Source organism: Diabrotica virgifera, chromosome 7, assembly GCF_917563875.1.
Source record: "Diabrotica virgifera virgifera chromosome 7, PGI_DIABVI_V3a".
NCBI lineage: Eukaryota > Metazoa > Arthropoda > Insecta > Coleoptera > Chrysomelidae > Diabrotica > Diabrotica virgifera.
In genome coordinates this window covers 253,721,289-253,742,166 of record NC_065449.1, presented here as the reverse complement: position 1 = coordinate 253,742,166, position 20,878 = coordinate 253,721,289, and the positions used below count along the sequence as shown (strand labels likewise).

The following is a 20,878-nucleotide window of genomic DNA, read 5'->3' as shown; positions in this document are numbered from 1 at the left end:
GCATATCTACAAAATTATATGACCATATATTCATTAAATAATTTAATCGTACACAATTTTGCAAAAAAAAATAATTTTAAACACTGCTGACCCATATTTTTGGACCCGGTCTCCTGCACCGTGCGCGAGTATCCGATCACAAAAAGTTGGCGCGAGTAACGAAAGGTTAAGTAGATAAGTTTAAATTATTGTTTGTGTAGGTATTCAAAATATTGAATAGACACTCGTTTTAGATAGCAAAATAATTCTACAATGGAGACAATGATAAAAAACGTATTAAAAGTAATAAACTGTACGTAAAATGTACTTAAAATTTCATATTTCAAACTAGCGCGAATGAGCCTACGGCTGGCATCGGCTATAGACGCTTGTAGTCAGCAGGATCCTAAATAGCTGCCCCGAGATGCAAGTTCCACAGAGATGTACCCCCTCCACTCCGGTTTCCATTTCCCCAAAATCAGCATTTGAGCTCGAGTTACGCGCGGGATTGATGTGGTGATTTGTTTACATTTGTGCAACAATTTAAAAGTATCGTGCTATCATCTTGTTGGTCCATTCATCAACATTAAACATGGGTGCTGGCTATACCTGTATGAAATACCTGTTTGTGGTACTCAACATACTCTTTTTGGTACGTAAATATCTGTTTTCTGCAGCCATTTTATATGTCAAGTGCCCTATTTGCAGCAGCAATCGATTATTTTGAGCCTGGATGCTGACAGCATGTCCCCTACTTTTTTGAGATCATTTTTTAAAATAGTGTTTGTTGATTAATTGTTAAAGAAACGTAAATATTTTAAGAAATGACATCTATAAATAAATATATGAATACACCTATGCATTGGATTATCGCCTACATCTACATGATTTGTTTATTATGTATTCTGTATGTGTCCTAGTGACTTCCTGATGGAAAATTTCCTTAGAATTTACATTAATTCTACCTAGTAAACAAGTGAACTACTCCTTTGAATATTTTTATGTTTCTTCAGTAACATTCTTTATATTTTAACATTAACATGAACATGCAAACCATTATCTTATTAGGTACCTAGTAGATTGTTTGATTTAATAATACAATTACAAAGCAAGAACACCCATATACTGATAAGATGCCTCTAACAAACATGTTCTTTCATATATTTAACTTTTTTATGTTAATATATCTTGTTTTTTTATTCAATTATACTAGTTTTTATTCATTGTTGAGCATATATATACACAATAATAATTATTGTATTAAAAACATTTGCAAATGTGTGGTTGAAGAAGTTAACTGATTGAAAATTGATTAATGAAATATTAGAGCTTATTTAGGAAGAACAGAGGATCTACAATTTGACAGGAAAATAGTGGAGATCAACTGGTGAAATTATGCTAAAAAAGTACCAAAATAAACTTAAAAGCGCGTCAATAAAACGAAAGAAAGAAAAACTGTATCGAAGGACTAGTGAAGCAAGTTCTATAAGCCATGAGCCTAGTAAAGGACTGTGAAAGGCTCATGGCTTGATTCACCATTCTCCTCCATCTGTTCTTGTCCATTTATTTTGTCCTCCAATTTGTGACATTGAGTAGGTATTTTAAGATCATCTTCTACATCCACTTTCCAGTTTCCACCTTGTTCTAGGTTGACCTCTTCTGTGACATCCTCCTATTGTACTTGACAGTAGCATTTTCGGTACTCTACCCTTCGGCATCCTCTATATATTTCCTAGCCATCTGGTCATTGGGTTCGTATTACTCTCTCATATCTTCATTTGTCCTTTTGTTCCAAACACCTTCTCCATTTTTACTAGAATTATGTATTCCTTGGTACTTTTCTTTTCCATATCTACACCATTTCTTGTTGCTTTTTATTTTATGTCCATGTTTTTGATGCATCAGTTACTATAGACCTAATAACTGTTCTGTATAAATATTCTTAATTTGGCACCTCTTGTAATGCTTTTATTTCATAGCAACCTATTTAATTTATAAATACACTTATATCACTTTCCTTAGTTTGTTTTGGATTTTTTCTTCTATATTTGGTTTTCATGTTATAATTATTGTTCCTAGATATTCGAACCTCTTAACTTCCCCAAATCTATATGTATTATTTGTTTGTACTGCTAAATACTTTCCTCTTACCTAAATCTTTCATCTTTCTAAATATATTGTCCTTTTTTATGGCTTTTTCTTCTAATTCTTTAGTTATCCATATCACTTCCTGTTTGCTTCTTTCTATTATTGATATATAAGGTGCTCAGAGCAACAGTGGCCTAAGCCACAAATTGAGCATTTTTAGATTAATATATCAATAAAAACAGCAACATTAAATCTTCGGATTAAAAGGGGTTTACACAACCTACCTCTATATTTGGCTAAATTGCGCTACATAATTTGTAGCGCCATCCCATAAGCATAATGGAAATACGAATGCAAATATTGCATTTATCTCAAAACTTTGTTTTTGGGGTTAGTCCACTGTTGCTCTGAGCACCTCATCATCAGGCATTGATTCTATGCCTCTATAATTTTTGCATTTGCTCTTATCTCCTTAGTAAATCGGACATGTTATTGCTTCCAACCATTCTTTTGGTAGGCCAGATGCAAACTTTGACAACTTTATGGTAGGAGCGAGAATGAAACAGATTATACCAGTTCTGAAGAACTTAAAACAGAAAAATAAAGAATGAAGAGGACTACAAGGTTAATGAGAGAAAAATAAATTATAAACAAGCATTCAACGAGGAGATGAATAAAACCAAAGAAGTGGAGGAGAAACCAGAACAAATATGGGAAAGAATTAAGAGAGGCATAGTAAAATTGGCTAAACACAGTAGAGAAGAAATTAGAAAAATGAAGAAAACAGTTCAAAGACGAATGTAAAAAAGAATTAAAGGACCAAAGTAAATTAAGACTAAGAATGCTGAAATTAGGATCAGAAGATGCTGCAAGTGGGTACACTGAACAACAAAAAAGATCTAAAAAAATAAGAAAGAAATAAAAAAAGAAGATGTAAGAAGGTTCTTGGAAGAAGTTGAGGAAAATTACAAAAATAAAGATATAAGAAATCTGTATCAGGGACTTCTTCTTAACGTGCCCTATTAAGTGTCCTTGACTTTGGCGATTAACATGGCAAAACTGTCTCTGTCTCGAACTATTCTAAATAGTTGTTCTGCTTTCTTTATTCCTGTCCACTTCCTGATATTCTTCAACCAAGAGGCCTGCTTTCTACCAATTCCTTTGCGTCCTTCGATTTTACCCATCATAATAAGTTGAAGAATATTATACTGGTCTCCCCTTACTACGTGTCCAAAATAGGCCCTCCTTCTATATTTAATGTTATCAAGCAGCTCGTGGGGCAGGGGTATCGCAGGTATTGGGCAAAAAATGAAAAAGGATGTGTAACCTCTATTTCTGAGAAACCAAAATAGAAAAACTCTAATAAATGGAATAGAAATTTTAAACAGATGGAAGGAATATTTCGATCACTTGCTGAATGGACAACAAATTTTGGAAGTAAACTTAGATAATGAGGAGGAATATCCAAGTACACAGTCAAATTCAAATCATATGGATGAGATGCCTCCCACTAGGGAATAAGATCTAAATATGATGATCATCATCAGCTGGTACTACAGGTCTTGGTGAGGGTTGGCCTGCCTCAAAACATTCTTTCATCCTGCCCTGTCGAGTGTCTGTCACCTTCTCCACAGACCCTGTTTGTTAACTCCGCCATATATGGTCCCCAATACTTTTCTTCCAAAGTTTTGTAGAAACTCTTCATCTTGAATCGTCATTGCTAATAAACTGCTCGTCAAAAGTTATAGGGATATAGAAAATTAGGCTGATTTTCATAGTTGATTTTTTCGTGAACAGACGGATTCCGCTATTTTTTTTTTATTTTAGATTTTTCTTTAGTATTTACACAATTGTGAAAAGGTTTACTCAAACTTATTTTTTGTACTTATACCGGGTGAAAGAAAAGAAATGTTTTCCTTGTGTTAAGTTTGAGACACCCTGTAGGGAGAACGAGGTACAAATGTGAGTATACATCAGAATCGTATTGTAGTCTTATGTTTTGTGAACATGTTGTTGTTTGAACATCCCTGATATCTTTAGAAACAAAAAAAAATAGACTGTTTTGTAATTTAACATGTGTTGTAAGGGAAACAAAAGTTTGAGACACCTTGTAGGGAGAAAAAGGCACATAGGTGAGTATACCTCGATATTATGTTGTAGTCTCGTATTTTGTGAATATTTTATTTTTTTAATTTCTCTGATATCTTTAATAACAAAGAAACTAGATGGTATCACTCTTTAATATGTGTTTCTATGTTTTACATGTGTGATGTGATGCATGTTGTCAGTTAAAACACATTAAAGAGTAATACCATCTAGTTTCTTTGTTATTAAAGATATTAGAGAAATTAAAAATAAAATATTCACAAAATATGAGATTACAACATAATATCGAGGTATACTCATCTTTGTGCCTTTTTCTCCATACAAAGTGTCTCAAACTTTTGTTTCGGTTAAAATACATGTTAAATTACAAAACTGTCTATTTTTTTTGTTTCTAAAGATATCAGGGACATTCAAAAAACAAAATGTTCACAAAACATAACACTACAATACGATTTCGATGTATACTCACATTTGTACCTCGTCCTCCCTACAGGGCGTCTCAAACTTAACATAAGAAAAACATTTCTTTTCTTCCACCCGGTATAAGTACAAAAAAAAGTTTGAGTAAACCTTTGCATAACTGTATAAATACTAAAGAAAAATCTAAAATAATAAAAAAAAAATTAGCGGAATCCGTTAATATCTTCACGAAAAAATCTACTATGAAAATTCAGCAGAATTTTCTATATCCCTAACTTTTGACGAGCAGTTTATTTCTGATTCAGTTCAGATTGCAGTCCACCAGTGACTATAAGTAGCAGAATTCTATCACTGTTTCTATAGCTTCGTGTTGCAAAAAAATATTATAGAGAGCCTAAAAAATAACAAAAATCCAGGAAACGACCAAATAGTATCTGAGATGTTCAAGTATAGAGGAAATCACATGCATAAAGAAATCTAGATATTAATTTACTATTATTACATATTATAATATAAAACAAAGATGTTTTTTTCTATTTTCTAACATGTTTTTATATTTTTTCTTTCGACAATAATTACTGACTTCACTTACACTGAAAGTGGCGTTTTTAAAATGTAGAAATCTTAATTGATGTCTATATTTGGTCTACTTGTTTCTAGGAGTTCAATTAATTTAACCTTTGTGAGTTCGATGTATTCAAAGGTACACATCTCTCAAATGTAGTTAATATTCATTATTTTTGTGGTGTGGTAAACCAAATACTTTTTTAAATAAAGTTATTGCAACCAACTGTATGAATAATAATTTCTTATAGTTTAGACTGTAGATTATTGTTTTTTGGTCTCATCCGTTTTTTCATACTGTCTTTGATCAAATTATTAAGTGATAAACCAAGCCGATTCACTTTTTTCTCAGCGGTTGGAGGGGCTACCCCCACCACCATAACTTAAAAAAAATTCTGCTCTCCTATTGTCCTAGTTAACTGATTTCAATTTTTCAAAGTGCGTTTGAAATCTTAAGCATTTCTTTATATAAGTCGTCGCTGGGCCATCGAGGTGTAAACATCGTTAAAAGCGCTCCGAAAAACCGGTGATTAAGAATTCTAATTATCTTATCAACAACAATAAAAAAAAAACCCATTAGCAATAAGTGAGAAAAACAAAACAATATGTTCCCTTCGGGGAATCTTATTGGGTTCAGAAATGGACAACCAGTTTATCAACAACAAAACATACAGAGTGATCCAATAAATTTACAAATACCACAAGCAACCAATAACCAACTACAGTGGCAGCCAACAATGATGAAGCAACCAGAAAATGCAATGAACATGAATATGCCAACTATGCAACAACAGTATCATACAACTCCTATACAGACAGTAAATACCAACCAGTTCAGCTCTCAACCAGTTCAGCAGCAAATGCCGACATCAAGTAAAAATAGTGCAAATATCGAAGACAGAGAAACTCACTATATGACATCAACCAGTGAAGATGAAGAAGAAAATCAGACAAACAGTAAAAACGCTTGGCAAGTCATGGGAAGCAATAAAAGAAAGAAAATACATAACAACAAACCAAATCCAAGCGAAATTGAAACAGGTAACCGATTCCAACCGCTGTCGAAAGAAACAGAAGAAAATATTGGAAACGTCGAAACCAACAAAATACCAAAACCTCCACCAATATTTGTACACGGGGTACAGGATTTCAAAGAGATGACAAAGCAATTAGAGGAAATAGCCAAAAAAGAAGAATACCAGACAAAAAGTTTAATAAACAACATTGTCAAAATAAATTGTGAAACACCAGAAATATACCGAAAATTGGTTAAGGAGTTCAAGGAAAAAAATATATACCATCACACGTACCAACTAAAAGAAGAACGAGCCTACAGAATCGTGATCAGATACTTACATCACTCAACCAATACTGATGACATAAAAAGTGAGCTATCTCAGTTAGGGCACAAAGTGAGAAACATAGTTAATGTAAAACAACAAAAAACCAAAGAACCACTTAATCTCTTCTTTGTAGATTTAGAACCCGCGCAAAACAACAAAGATGTCTATAATATAACAGGCCTACAGAACAGAGTAGTACACATAGAACCTCCACGAACTCAAAAAAACAGTATAATACAGTGCATGAGATGCCAACAATATGGACATTCCAAATCATATTGTAATAAACCATACGTCTGTGTAAAATGCGGAGGCTCACACAATACCACCACGTGCAAAAAGTCAAAGGAGACGCCAGCCATATGTGCGTTATGCAATGGAGGCCACCCAGCCAATTACAAGGGATGTGATCACTATAAGAAACTTACCAAAGGAAGCAATAAAAACAATGGAGAGCATCAAAACCCATCAGCAATCTACACAAATGATATATACACAAGAAACACACAACAACTATCCAATCCACTGCCCCAGGGCATGAGCTATGCTGAAGTAACTAAACGCAACCAAACAGAAGATACAACCACTGTGTTAAACAAGTTTTTGGAAGAATTCAAGAATCTATTCAACCAACTAATCCAACAAAATAGCATGGTCCTCAACATGCTTACCATGCTTATGAACAAAATGAAATAAATGGCTAAGTTTCTTCGAATAGCCCAATGGAATGCCAACGGCCTTCCAAGCCATACAGAAGAAGTGAAAATATTTCTAGACATAAATAAAATTGACATATTTTTAATTAGTGAAACACACTTCACAAACAGAACTTATTTTAACATACCTAAATATAAACTATATCATACTGAGCATCCTGACGGCACAGCCCACGGAGGTACAGCAATACTCATCAAAGAAAATATTAAACATCATGAACTACTGAAGTACAAAGAAGAACACATACAAGCAACGACAGTAAGCGTTGAAGCACTTCCATATAATGTCAACGTAACAGCTGTGTACTGCCCTCCTCGCCATAATCTAAAACGAGAACACTATGAAGAATTTTTCCAAACTTTAGGACCAAAATTCATTGCTGGGGGAGATTACAACAGCAAGCATACCTTGTGGGGGTCACGACTTATAACAACAAAAGGCAGAGAACTGGCACATGTTATACAAAATAAGAATTACTCATTTATCTCAACGGGAACACCAACATACTGGCCGACCGATCCCAACAAAAAACCAGATTTATTGGACTTCTTCATAACAAACGGTATCGGTATAACTTATACAGATATAACACCAAGCTATGACCTAACTACTGACCATAGCCCAATAATAGCAACGGTAAGTACAACAGTTATCACTAAAAAACCAAAACTCCACCTGCACAACAATAAAACAAACTGGGACACTTACCGACAAATAATTCACGATACTATCGAAATAACAACGAGGCTGAAAAAACCGGAAGAAATAGAAGAGGACTATAACAAATTTATAAACATACTACAGTATGCAGCTAAATCAGCTACCCCACAAAGTAGTCCCAACAGAAACATAAGTAATATACCTTTAGAAATAAAAAAACTGGTAGCTGAAAAAAGAAAGGCCAGATCTGCATGGCAACGAACACACACACCAGACAGCAGAACAAGATACAATCGCATCAGCAACAAATTAAAATCAAAGCTGCAAGAAGTCAAAAATGAGTCATTTACGAATTATATCACCAATCTTTCAAGACAAGACAACTCTATATGGAAGCCCATAAAAAGTAAGAGAAAGCCAATAACAGCATTACCTCCAATACGTAAAAATTCAACACCACCAGGACCATGGGCAAAAAGTGATAAAGAAAAGGCTGACCTATTTGCCGAGTATTTAGCAGAAGTTTTTACTCCACTAAATGACGACCAAGTACCAGAAGCGAACCAAATATTAGAAGAACCACTACAGATACAGGACCGAATAAAACTATTTACTCCAAAAGAAATTAGAGACGTAATTGCCACCCTAAACCCAAAGAAGGCACCAGGCGAAGATCTGATAACCGCAAAAATGTTAAAAGAAATACCCAAAAAGGGCATAGTTAAACTACTGCACATATTCAATGCAATACTTAGATGTGACTACTGGCCCAAAGCACTCAAAATTGGACAAATAATTATGATACCAAAGCCTGGCAAAAACCCTCTAGATGTCTCATCATATAGGCCTATCAGCTTATTACCAACAATCTCCAAGTTGCTTGAAAGACTTATCCTAAACAGAATAAATGCAGAAATAAATCCACAAAATTGGATCCCAGATCATCAGTTCGGATTTCGACAAAGCCATTCAACGATACAACAATGCCATCGCATAGTCAACGCCATTAACCAGTCACTTGAAAATCAGCAGTACTGCACAGCAGCCTTTATAGACATCAGTCAGGCTTTTGACAAAGTCTGGCATCCAGGCTTGTTATGCAAAATAAAAAGAATTCTTCCAGCAAGTTACTACAACCTACTGAGAGCCTACCTACACGAACGGCAGTTTAAAGTAAAAGTTAATGAAGAAGTCTCGGAATACAAGCCTATTCACTCTGGCGTACCTCAAGGGAGCATACTAGGACCATTATTGTACATACTATATACATATGACTTGCCTACAAATGATAAAACAACCATCGGGACATTTGCAGACGACACTGCTATTTTTGCCAAGCATGACGATCCTATTGCAGCAACACAAAATCTCCAAGAGCATCTAAACTCACTTGAAATATGGCTGAAGAAGTGGAAGTTTAAGGTAAACGAAACAAAATCATCCCATATAACATTCACTCTCCGGACTGGAACCTGCCCACCAGTAACCATCAATCAAATAAAAATACCACAAAGTAATCAAGTCAAATATCTAGGGCTACACTTTGACAATAAACTCAACTGGAAACACCATATAACAAAGAAAAGAATGCAACTTGACCTAAAAACCAAAGAACTTTACTGGCTCATTGGAAGAAATTCCCATCTTTCAATAGAAAACAAATTGCTAATATATAAAGCAGTGATAAAGCCAATCTGGACTTATGGCATTGAACTGTGGGGCTGTGCTAGCAAATCCAATACTGTGATTATCCAGAGAGCGCAATCCAAGATACTTCGAGCAATAGTTAATGCACCATGGTATGTATCAAACCAAACTCTACACACAGATCTAAAAATTCCATATGTAACCGAAGTCATCCGAGAAAACAACAGAAAACACCACAACAAACTAGAAGACCATCCTAATCCACTACTTCATCCACTACTGCAACCTGTCCACAATAGAAGACTAAGAAGAAGCTGGCCCTCCGACCTAAGAGGTAACTGAGGAAACATCGCTGGATGTTTACCTCTCCACGTCACCACATTTACAATAATTTAATTTAATGTAAGACCAACAAATTGACTTATAGATGTTTGTTTTATATCTGATTGTCAATAAAGGGAGATAATAAAAAAAAAAAAATTTCTTTATATGTAAAAAAATTACGACTATTTAAAGTGCTTATTTTGGGCACAGCATAATTTGCAATGTTTTTGTGCAGACCCTGGATTACAAAATTATGGTACAAAAACTATTTATTAAACCGATCCTAACGAAATTAAGCACACGTTTCAGTATTATTTTAAAGGTTTTATAGGCGGAATATGAAGGCTGTAAGTTCTGATTAAGTGATCAAAAAAATTTTAATAAGGAACTTGCTTGGTTTATTTTAATAATTAACATTAAATTTTTAATTTCTGGCAAGTCAAATACTAATGTAAAATGGAAAAACAAAATTTTCTTTTCTTTCTATATATTTTTTGGTGAAGTAATTCTGTGACTGAGGTGAGTAAGCACATAAGTCAAAAATTCGGAAATTTTTTTCTTTATCAAAATATGTAGGTGATTTGTAATACAGTAGAACCCCGATTATCCGTGCTCCTCGGGACCGAAGTGTGGCACGGATAATTGAAAAGCACGGATAATCCGAACATGTATTTCTTATGTATAATACATATGTACGTATACACATGCATATGTACCTACCATAAAAAATAACAGAAAAAAAATAAATCTTTCATTATGAGTCTCTCTTTCGTCATATAGAGTTTCCGTCAAGTGATTTACGATGACGCTATTTTTGATAAAACCTCAAAAACGCAACTTGAGTAATAGAAAATCATAGCACAGATAATCCGCAGCACGGATAATCCGCACCCGGATAATCCGCACCCGGATAATCGGGGTTCTACTGTACTACCATCTGCTCCAAGCACTCAAGTCTTCTATGCATTTTTGCATCTATTATTGCGAAGTGTGCATAATAAGTATATTGAGAAAATAAACACTTAAATCGACTTATGTGAAAAGAGCCAGCCGGGGTTCGTTGTCTTTTGTCGTCCCGTCGCTGACTTATGTTACTAGGCGAGCTTACTTCCAGAAAACAGCTTAACTTTTTAAAAGAAAAGACCATTTCAACCTCTGCCACTACGGCGAACTAACTGCAAAACAAAAATAGAAAAATTTTGCCTCAAAACCTACAAATATATTTTATGAATAAATGGTAGCCATATAAACTTCACAGAATGAAATGTTCCCCTTCTCTAATATGGATTATTGATGAATTTCTTAGAAGACGCAAGTGTACAGTTAAGATCAATGAAACATATTCCCATTCATTTTCAGTGCAACAAGGAGTTCCACAAGGTTCACCACTTTCCCCTCTATTGTATAATCTCTATTGCAGTGATATATGCGACAATAGACTAACCAATACTAATTTGCTACAATTTGCTGATGACACTGCAGTGATATCATATGGAAAAAATTTAACAAAGACAATGGACTTATTGCAGAGGCAGGTGGATGACACAATATCTTGGATGAATAAATGGAGATTACCAATAAATCCTTCTAAAACAAAACTAATAATATTTAACCGTAGAATCCAAGATCACTCACCAACTATAAACATATGCGACAATATTATTAAACCCTCCCAAACTGTTAAGTATTTGGGAATAGAAATAGATAACAAATTGAAGTTCAAGCACCACACAGCAGTTATAAAAAGGAAAATTATAACTAGAGCAAAATACTTCAGAAGTTTAACATACAAGAATGAGGGAATTACGATTGAAACAGCAGCCAATATTTATAAAATGATTTGCAGGCCCATGCTGGAGTATGGTTCTGCAATTTTCTATAATTCTAAAGGTCCAGCCAAAAATAATATAAAAGTGGCTGAAACAACTAGCCTTCGACAAATTACTAGAATGCATCATCCTGATAATCCACTTCATAATCCATCAAACAGAATGCTGTACGAGAAAACTGGAATTGAACCTATTAATGAGAGACTCAATAAGCTGTTTAAATATATCTTTATTAATGACAATAACAAAAATTTGATTGAGCCCCACATTGTGAAGATACCAGAGGACAGTGCCCGTAGATATCCAGGAAGAACTCTTTTTGAAGAAATCTGCTACACATCAAGATAATAAACAACTCTATTTAAATCATCATCTGTATTGTAACTAATTGTCAGTGATATTGTGATTACCGCCACATACAAATATTTTTTAAATTATTGTATTGTATTAATATTAACAAAAAACATATCCTGTATTTTTTTTTTCTTCCGGAAGCCGTCCGTGCATGCACCCCGGTGGCACTGCAGCTTTTCAGCTTATTGTGCTTCCTTCCATTTGTTCTCATGACACCCAATCCAATAATGCAGTGCCCTTTACTAGCCTGTAAAGGTCCATTGGGTTAGTGCCATACACTGTCGGACTTGGTTTGCAGTTTCCATATATTGCTTGTCTCTTACGATCCAGCGCCTCGCAATCGCACAATAAATGTCTGACTGTATCGGTCTCTCTATTGCATAGTCTGCAGCTGAGATCTCCGTTATATAGTCCTATCGTGTGTAGGTGTCCTTTTACTGGAAAGTGTCCAGTTAAGAAACCTGTAATAATTTTGAGCTGATTCCTGTTCATTTTGAACAGTTCTTCAGCTCTTTTTGCGCATGTCTGAGGTATAAATCTCTTCGCATGCTTTTGCGTGGGAATTTCTTCCCAGTATTCTTTGTGCTGTCTTCGTATCCAGCCTCTTAATCGGTCTCTGATTGTGCTTTTGGGCACTCCCAGTGCCGGTTCTGGACCGAAGTATCCTGTTGCTGATCCTCGTCTAGCAAGTTCGTCAGCTTTTTCATTGCCAGCGATCCCTTGATGTCCAGGCACCCAAATGAGTTTTACCTCATTATGTTCCGCCAGGGTGTCAAGTTCTTCGTGGCATTCCCATACAAGCCTTGAGGTTATCCTTGGGTTCTTTAAAGCCCTCAAGGCCGCTTGGCTGTCTGAACAGATATTGATTCTCTTATTAGTATAAGTCCTCAATCTGTTTATCCGTGCACAGTGCAGGATTGCATATACTTCCGCCTGAAATACAGAGGTATATTCTCCTAGTGGGATGGAACCGTTATAGTTCCTATCCTCACTATATACTCCTGATCCCGAACCATCTTCTGTCTTGGACCCATCTGTGTACCAGGTGTGGCCCTCATACTTCAGATGTCTGCCAGGATCTTCCCATACCTCTCTGGAGTGTATTTCCACCTGAAAAGGTATTTCCATTTTATATTTGGGGATACAATGGTCTGTTATCATCTCCCATATTGGATCCCCGCATATATCATTGATGCTGCAGTGTCCTTTGCCCACTGCAATTTTGCTTTGATTACCCTGCAGTCTATGTAACCCCATCCTTGCCTCGCCCTTCACTGTGATGTGTAAGGGAGGAAGGTCTAGTAAGGCTTCCATTGCTGCAGTTGGTGTGCCTCTCATTGCTCCTGTTATGCTGAGACAGACAAGCCTTTGTATCTTGCCTAACTTCTCTATAGCATTTCTCTGTTGCACCTTTGGCCACCAGACCAATGCTGCATACGTTATTGTGGGCTTTACCATCATGTTGTATATCCAATACATCATGTCCGGTTTAAGTCCCCATGTTCTGCCATGTGTGCGTCTGGTCACCATTAAAGTGGCCATCGCTCTTTTGGTTATTCATTCCAGGTGTTGATTCCAGGTAAGCCTTGAGTCTATTATGACTCCGAGATATTTTACCTCCCTCTCCACCTTTAGGGAGATCCCCATGAGATTCACAGGTCCTATTCCCTCTAATTTTGTCCTTCTGGTGAAGGCTACTATTTTGGATTTGTGAGGGCTTACGGACAATCCTACCTCACTTGTCCATTTTGATACTACATTCAGGGCCTGTTGCATGTTATCCCTGACAGTTGTATTGAACTTGCCCTGAGCCAGAATGACAAAATCATCTGCATAGCCCAGGACATTATATTTTTTCCTGTTGAGCGTTCCAATCAGTCCGTCCATAACCAGATTCCACACTAACGGAGATAATACACCTCCCTGTGGGCATCCTCTGGCAACCCGTGCTGACATGGTCTCGCCCATCAGTGTCGAATATACCACGCGGCTTTTAAGCATGCATTCTATCCACCTGCAGCTTATTTCATCGACTCCTTTCAGCCGGATAGCCTTTGTGATTGCATCGAATGAGGTGTTGTTGAAGGCTCCCTCTATGTCGAGAAAGGCTCCCAACATCACCTCTTTGTTTTCCAGAACATACTCCACCCTCCGTACTAGATGGTGCAGTGCTGTTTCTGTTGATACACCTGGCCTATATGCATATTGGTCTTGTTCTATTGGTCTTTCAACCAATATTCCATCCCTAATATGTCTATCTACCAGTTTTTCCAATGTCTTTAGTACAAAGGACATCAGACTTATTGGTCTAAGGGACTTCGCAGTCATACGTCCACCCTTACCAGGCTTAGGTATGAATGCTACCCTTGTCGACCTCCAAGCAACTGGTACATACCCCAGCGCAATACTTGCACGAAGTATTGTACACATTTGCTTGTACATTGCTTCTGTACCTTTTTGCAAAAGTACAGGATAAATCCCGTCCGTTCCCGGTGATTTATATGGTTTAAATGAACTTACTGCCCATTTTATTTTGTCCGGTGTCACCATCTCTTTTGCAGTTCTCCAGCTTCCCCTATTTCCATATTTCATGGTAACTGGTCCTTCTTGCTGTAGAACTTCTGGTGTCATCATTCTGGTGACCGACCCAGGGAAGTGAACATTGAAGAGTTCCCTCAGCGTCTCTTCACTGGTCTGTGTGTAATCGCCTGACTCCATTTGGAGCGTGGCGATATTGCTCTTAGGTTCTTTCGAGAGAACCTTTTGGAGTCTAGCCACTACTGCAGTCTGTTCTATCTCCTCGCAGTGCTTCCTCCATGATTCTCTTTTGGCTTTCCGTAGAGCCTTGTTATATTCAGTCAGAGCTTTGCGATATTCGCTCCACTCGCCTGATCTCTTGGCAGAATTGAATTCTTTTCTCGCATCTCTCCTTCTTTTAGCAAGTTCATTGTTCCACCAGGGCACTTTCCTGTTGGAGCTCCTCACTGTTACGGGACAGTTATCTTTATATGCTTCTATGACTATATCCTGAAATTGTTCAGTAGCCATATCTAGCTCTATTGTGTTCCTTATCCTCTTTATAGCCCCACGAAAACTATATGTCAGGTCTTCTTGATACGCTTCCCAATCAGTTTTCCTGGGGTTTCGATAAGTCTCTGTTTCGTGCTCATAGCCCGTTATTTCAAAGTATATGTGTCTGTGGTCTGAGAAACTCGCCTCATCAGACACATGCCAGTTCCTAACGATGCTGCTTGCAAATGCAGTCGCCATCGTTATATCGATAACCTCCTTCCTATTAGCAGTCACAAAGGTAGGTTTGTTGCCTACATTTAGTATGTCTAAATTATATTCCATAATAAATTGTAGTAAGTGCTCACCTCTTTCGTTGTTTCCGGTGCTCCCCCAGCTGATGTGATGTGAGTTGGAGTCACAACCGATGATTATCTGTGATCCTTTGCCTCTGCAGTCTCTCATCAGCTCCTCCAATTCCCTTGGTGGTGGTGGGTTAGGATCATCATAGGGCAGATAGGCTGATCCGAGTATTATCTCCTTCATCCTACCTCCCTCTGTAACTTTTAGTATTACTGCTGTTAGATCCCTAGAACAGAAATTAGTTAACGGCAGTACCTTAATGTTGCTTTTAGCTATTATGCAGGTTCTTGGTACTTCAGCGGATCTACTGTAAATCAGTTCTCCACTTATTCCTGAGAGACCTTTTATTTTACCCTGGTTTACCCAGGGTTCTTGGATGAGAGCAACATCAAACCTTTCCATCGCCACAGCAAGTTCTGCCGAAGCTGCCTTACTGTGTTGAAGGTTGGCTCGGATCACTCTCACCTTTGTCATCTCCATCTGTCTCCCGCACGATCTTGAATGCTACCCTTCCCATCCTATAAAAGGCCTTGAGTTGGGTCTGCTTCAAAGCCCTAAAGGAGACCTTGTCGATCGAGTACGCAAGGATTTCTCCTTGCCCCTCGACCTTCTGGCTTTTCAGTGTCCAGTCTGTCGTATTGAGCCCTGCATTCTGCTTGCCCAAGCGACTCCTGAACACTTTTTCGCTTATGCCGGTCTCAGGCACGTGCACAAGCACAATCGGTCTTCTCAAGTCCTTGGATTCGATCAACTTCAAATCCGCCGACTCCCAGAGATCCCGAAGCTCTCGTACCGTCCCCTCCAGCCAAGATTTGGTAGGCTCATTCGCGCAGTGGATCCACAGAATCCCCGCGCTGAATGTAGTTCTTAGGAACTGCAGTGGATTCTGACTTCCGCCGGGTGCCTTATCCACTGCCTCTTCCAGTTTTGTTCGAACCAGTTCTGCTTGTTCCTGGTTCAGTTTTACCTCAGGATGACGTCTGTCTACCACCGCCATCCTCAGTTTGTCTGTCACTTCGCCGTAAGTGCCAGTCTGCGTTTTACTGCCCCTTACCTCTTTAGCGCTAGCAACTGTGCCAGTCTGCGTATTACCGCTCCTGGTCGCGTTGTTAGCTGCTTGTTTCGTAATTCCCTTCGGTCTTTTGGCCTCGGGGTTTTTTGTTGGGGTCGAGTTGTCAGACCGGGTCCTTTTCACTCCCGTGGTCTGGTCACTTTTCCCCTTTTGGCCTTTGGTCTTATGTGGGTTCTCTTTAACCCACGTCCCAGCAGCTATTTTTTCGGCTTTCTTAAGCCTCCGTTTTTGAGCCCCAGATAGCTTTTTTGTCCCGAGACTTAGTTTCTCGAGGCTTGTCTCTAGCTGGTCAGCTTCAATACCTCTCTCCTCGGAATGGTCTGCTGTTTCCACAGCTCCCTTGTCCGTGTGTTCTATATGGTCTGCTGCTCCCGCAGCTTCCATTCTTGTTTCTTCGGAGAGGTCGCCCATTTCTGAGTCCCTCTCCGCTTGTTTAATGTTTCTCTTTGGTTCCACGATTGTTCCCACGAGTAGGGTCGAAATAAATGTCGAGTACGGCAGTGCGCCCTTACCGCACCAAGGCTATATTCCCCTAGAGTTCGCCATCTCTCTAGGGCATCGCTTCAGATACACTTTACTCCCTGTACCATGCATCCCGTTGGCACGATGGTGTTACACCTTAGGATTGGGAGGATGGATCATTTGGCGTTACCCAGGGTGCACCACGTGGAGGCGATCCAACGCTACACCCCTATCCTGTATTAATGTATATTATTTGTGTAAATTGGCTGAAAGACTTCGGTCGATGGCCTTTTGGTACATTGTATCAATAAAGTATGTCTCTCTCTCTCTCTAATTTGTCGATCGTCGTGGTCCGTTCTGTTGCGTGCTGGTCCGGACAAGTGAGCGCGGCCCTTACAGGAATAGTCAAAAGTTGAACAACGTCTGTGAACAAGGTCCATAAGTATTTTTAAAAAAGCAGAAAGATGTTGCTCAGTGAAGTGTTTTACTTTTTTGGTGGACTAATAAATCAATATAACGGAGGATCCAAAGACTAGTGAAGTTTTGAAGGTCCTAAAGGAACTGTATGTCAAGTTTTTATAGTCTTCATCCTTTTTATGCTCACTTGTTTCTAATTTTGCTGACCCTTGACATATATTTGCATTAAAGTTCTTTTTCTTAATGTTCTTAATTATTCTTATCATTTTGGCATTGATTACTCTGTTATTTAATTAATTCTAAAAACATTCTTGATATAGATAACACTTTTCGATTTATCCTTCATTCCTACATAAATAATTTGAATGGTTGGTGTCACAAAATCCAAGCGTATAATACTCCATTTGCATTTGCATGTTACATTCTTAGCTATTTAACGCTACGAATAACATTTAGATTAATTAAGTAATGACATAAGAACTATAAATAATTGCTAACACTTCGTATACTTAGAGATTGGCTACTTAATCGATAGAAATAATTGTTTATAATGACTGTTACACCATTACCTGTTAAAATATTCAAATATAACTTGAATATTAAATGCTGTAAGGATGTGGGAGAATATTTTAAAAATATAACAAGCAGATGTTTTGTATTTAGAACAAATTTTATTGTTGAATTAAAAAAATAGACGGTATACCGATTCAGAGCGTCGTGTTACAAGATATTTCGCTCATCTGGAAGAAAAGTGTCATAACTTAAAAAAAACTTTTTTCAGGAGAGACAAAAATGAATTTTTTAGATCTTAATATAACTGTAAGTTTTAAACAGTAACTCTTAAAATTTATAAATTTTAAACGAAGAATATGGATTTATGGGTATACCCTATTCCACGAACAAACGCCTGTTTTGGATTACTTCGACAACAAATATTTTACTGTGCAAAATAAGAAGAACGAAAATAAATTGCAAATTACATTGCTGTTTATTGGAATAATTATTAGCGCCATTTACTTTCTTGCTTCTTATGTTGCACAGTAAAATATTCGTTGTCAAAGTAATCCAAAACAGGCGTATGTTCGTGGAATGGCCCATAAGTGAATGTTTCTAATTGTGTAAGAAGCAAATCCAAAGAAACTGATATTTGAATAAACAAAGAAAAATGTCAACATTTTGAGTTATGTCACTTTTCATTTAAAATATTGGTCATATACAGTAGGAAAAATGAAAGAATACCCATGAACGAACATATAAAACACGCTGTATTTTCCTGTCACCGTGTCGCACAAAAAATTGACCAGCGCAAGTATATGTAATAATTATTGTTACATGTACTTGCACTGGACAATTTTCTTTGTGACACGGTGACAGGAAAATACAGCGTGTTTTATATGTTCGTTCATGGGTATTCTTTCATTTTTCCGACTGTATTTAAACATTAACTAAAGATACCTAGGACACTTCTCGAAATACAACGGTTTTTGCATATACTATATTTCATGTCCAGTCTATGGTTTTTTATGATAAAATATTTATGGCATCTCCGTCGTAAGTACATCTGTACTTTGTCCCATAATGTCTTACTATCTATTTTTCGAAGGGTTTTCATCTCAGCTGTTTCGAGAAATCTTTTTGTCCTCTCTGTGTCGGGTCGTGTTTCTGCCGCACATGTCATTATTGGCCTGAGGACGGTTTTGTAAATTCTGCCTTTCATTTCTTTTCCGATATTTTTATTTCTCCATATTGTGTCGTTCAGGCAACCTGCGGTTCTGTTTCCTCTATTCAGTTGATCTTCCACTTCTGTTTTGAGCTTTCCGTAACGTAACAGACCGTAACTAGATAGTGTGATGCCTAATGTAGAAGCCACAGTTAGATTGCAGTGTTACGACGCGCAGCGATTCCGCTCATGTCGCCACAGTGCTAGGTGCGTGGTAGTTTGGCGATAGACTGAGACTTGAGACCGAGAATGAGAAATCACCGGTCTTGATGCGCCGTTCGGGTCAAACCGGCAACTTGTTCGGCCGTTCTCCCGTAAGAAAGACATTCCCTTATGCTACCTGCACTGCATTCTACCTGTGGCTTTTAGTATAGATACTTAAACTTCATCACTTATACTATACTCATTACTATATCTTATCGCAGTTACTGTTATAATCATACATTTTGTCTTTTTTAGGTAAGTTCTTCTTCTTCTTTTTCTTCTTCTCCTTCTTCTTCTTGTATGTAAGCTTTAAAGCCTGTTTCTTCTTCAATATTAGCCTCCTAAATTGTTTAAGTTATCGCACCATCTTTTTCTTGGTCTGCCAATACTTTTTCATCCATTTGGTGACTTATCTCGTGGTATTCGTCCTATCCTATTCTCTGCCATTCTATTAATGTGTTCGTTCCACTCCTGTTTCCGTTTTGTCACCCATCCATTTATATCTTGTACATTGCATGATCTTCTTCTGCTTTCGCTTCTCCCCCTATCCCACAGATTTTTCCCTGATATTCGTCGGAGTATTTTCATCTCTGTTATTTCTAGTAGTCGTCTCGTTTTAGATGTATCAGGTCTTGTCTCCGCCGTGTATGTCAATATAGGTCTAATTGCTGCTTTATAGATTCTTGCTTTTGTGTTTTGTCTTAGGTGTTTGTTCAGATTGTGTCATTAAGAGATCCCTCCGCTTTACTTCACTTGTCGTACTTCCTCTTCAACATCTCCGTAGCTGTTATATCTATTCCCAGATATCTAAACCTTGCTTCCTGCTTTATTATTTTCCCATCAATTTCGATTTTACATCGTAGTGGGTATTTAGATGTTGTCACACATTTGGTTTTTTCTGTAAGATAAGTTAACATGTTAAATATAAAACATACATACTAGAAACTATTGTGCCGTGAGATAAAAATAAAAAAATGCTTTACTTTATTTAACAAAAAAATATTGAAAATCAGCGACGGAAATTTGAAGAAAATTTTTATAACTTTCCGGATCTTCCGTTTTAGTTCTTCCAATAATGTTTCCATTATATTTTTATTTGACCTTCTTTTAATCCAATCTCTCACCCAATATCTATGAGTCCTTCTATTTCTAGTAAGGAACTTAACGGTAATGTAATAATAACAAGCGACAGCTTTTCTTCTATCGTTTTTAGATGTCATCTTGAAAATCACTTCACAATCACAATAATTTAACAATGAAGGAACTGTTCCAATTGCGTAAATCAAAGTTAGTCCTCTTTCTCCGATTTGAAATGTGTTTCTTTATTCTTCTTAAAGCGCCTTCTCCATTACTGAAGATTGGCTATAACTACAGCCAATTGCTCTCTATCTTGAGCTGTCCTTAGTATCGAATGTGTGTACATGCCTGTCCAGTCTCTTACGTTCTTCAGTCAGTCAGCCAGGAGCATTTTATCCTTCCTGGATCTCTTCTTTCTTCCACTTTCCCTTCCATTATGAGTCGTAAAAAGTTGTATCTTTCTCCTCTGTAAATATGTCCTAGATAACTCGTTTTTCTGTTCTTTATAATATTTAGAAGTTCG

The 20,878-nt window shown here is 37.2% G+C and overlaps 1 protein-coding gene across 2 annotated transcripts in view; it reads left to right on the top strand.

The window, feature by feature from the left end:
• The first annotated feature begins 449 nt into the window (after positions 1-449).
• LOC114330321 (CD63 antigen-like) overlaps positions 450-20,878 on the top strand; it is a 62,767-nt gene continuing 42,338 nt past the window's right edge. For both annotated transcript variants that reach the window (XR_007699552.1, XM_028279647.2), the window contains exon 1: positions 450-631. Coding sequence is in view for 1 of the 2 variants with exons in the window: in XM_028279647.2 (XP_028135448.1) it covers positions 572-631 (60 nt within the window). In the remaining variant the exon portion in view is untranslated. The remainder of the gene's footprint in view (positions 632-20,878) is intronic.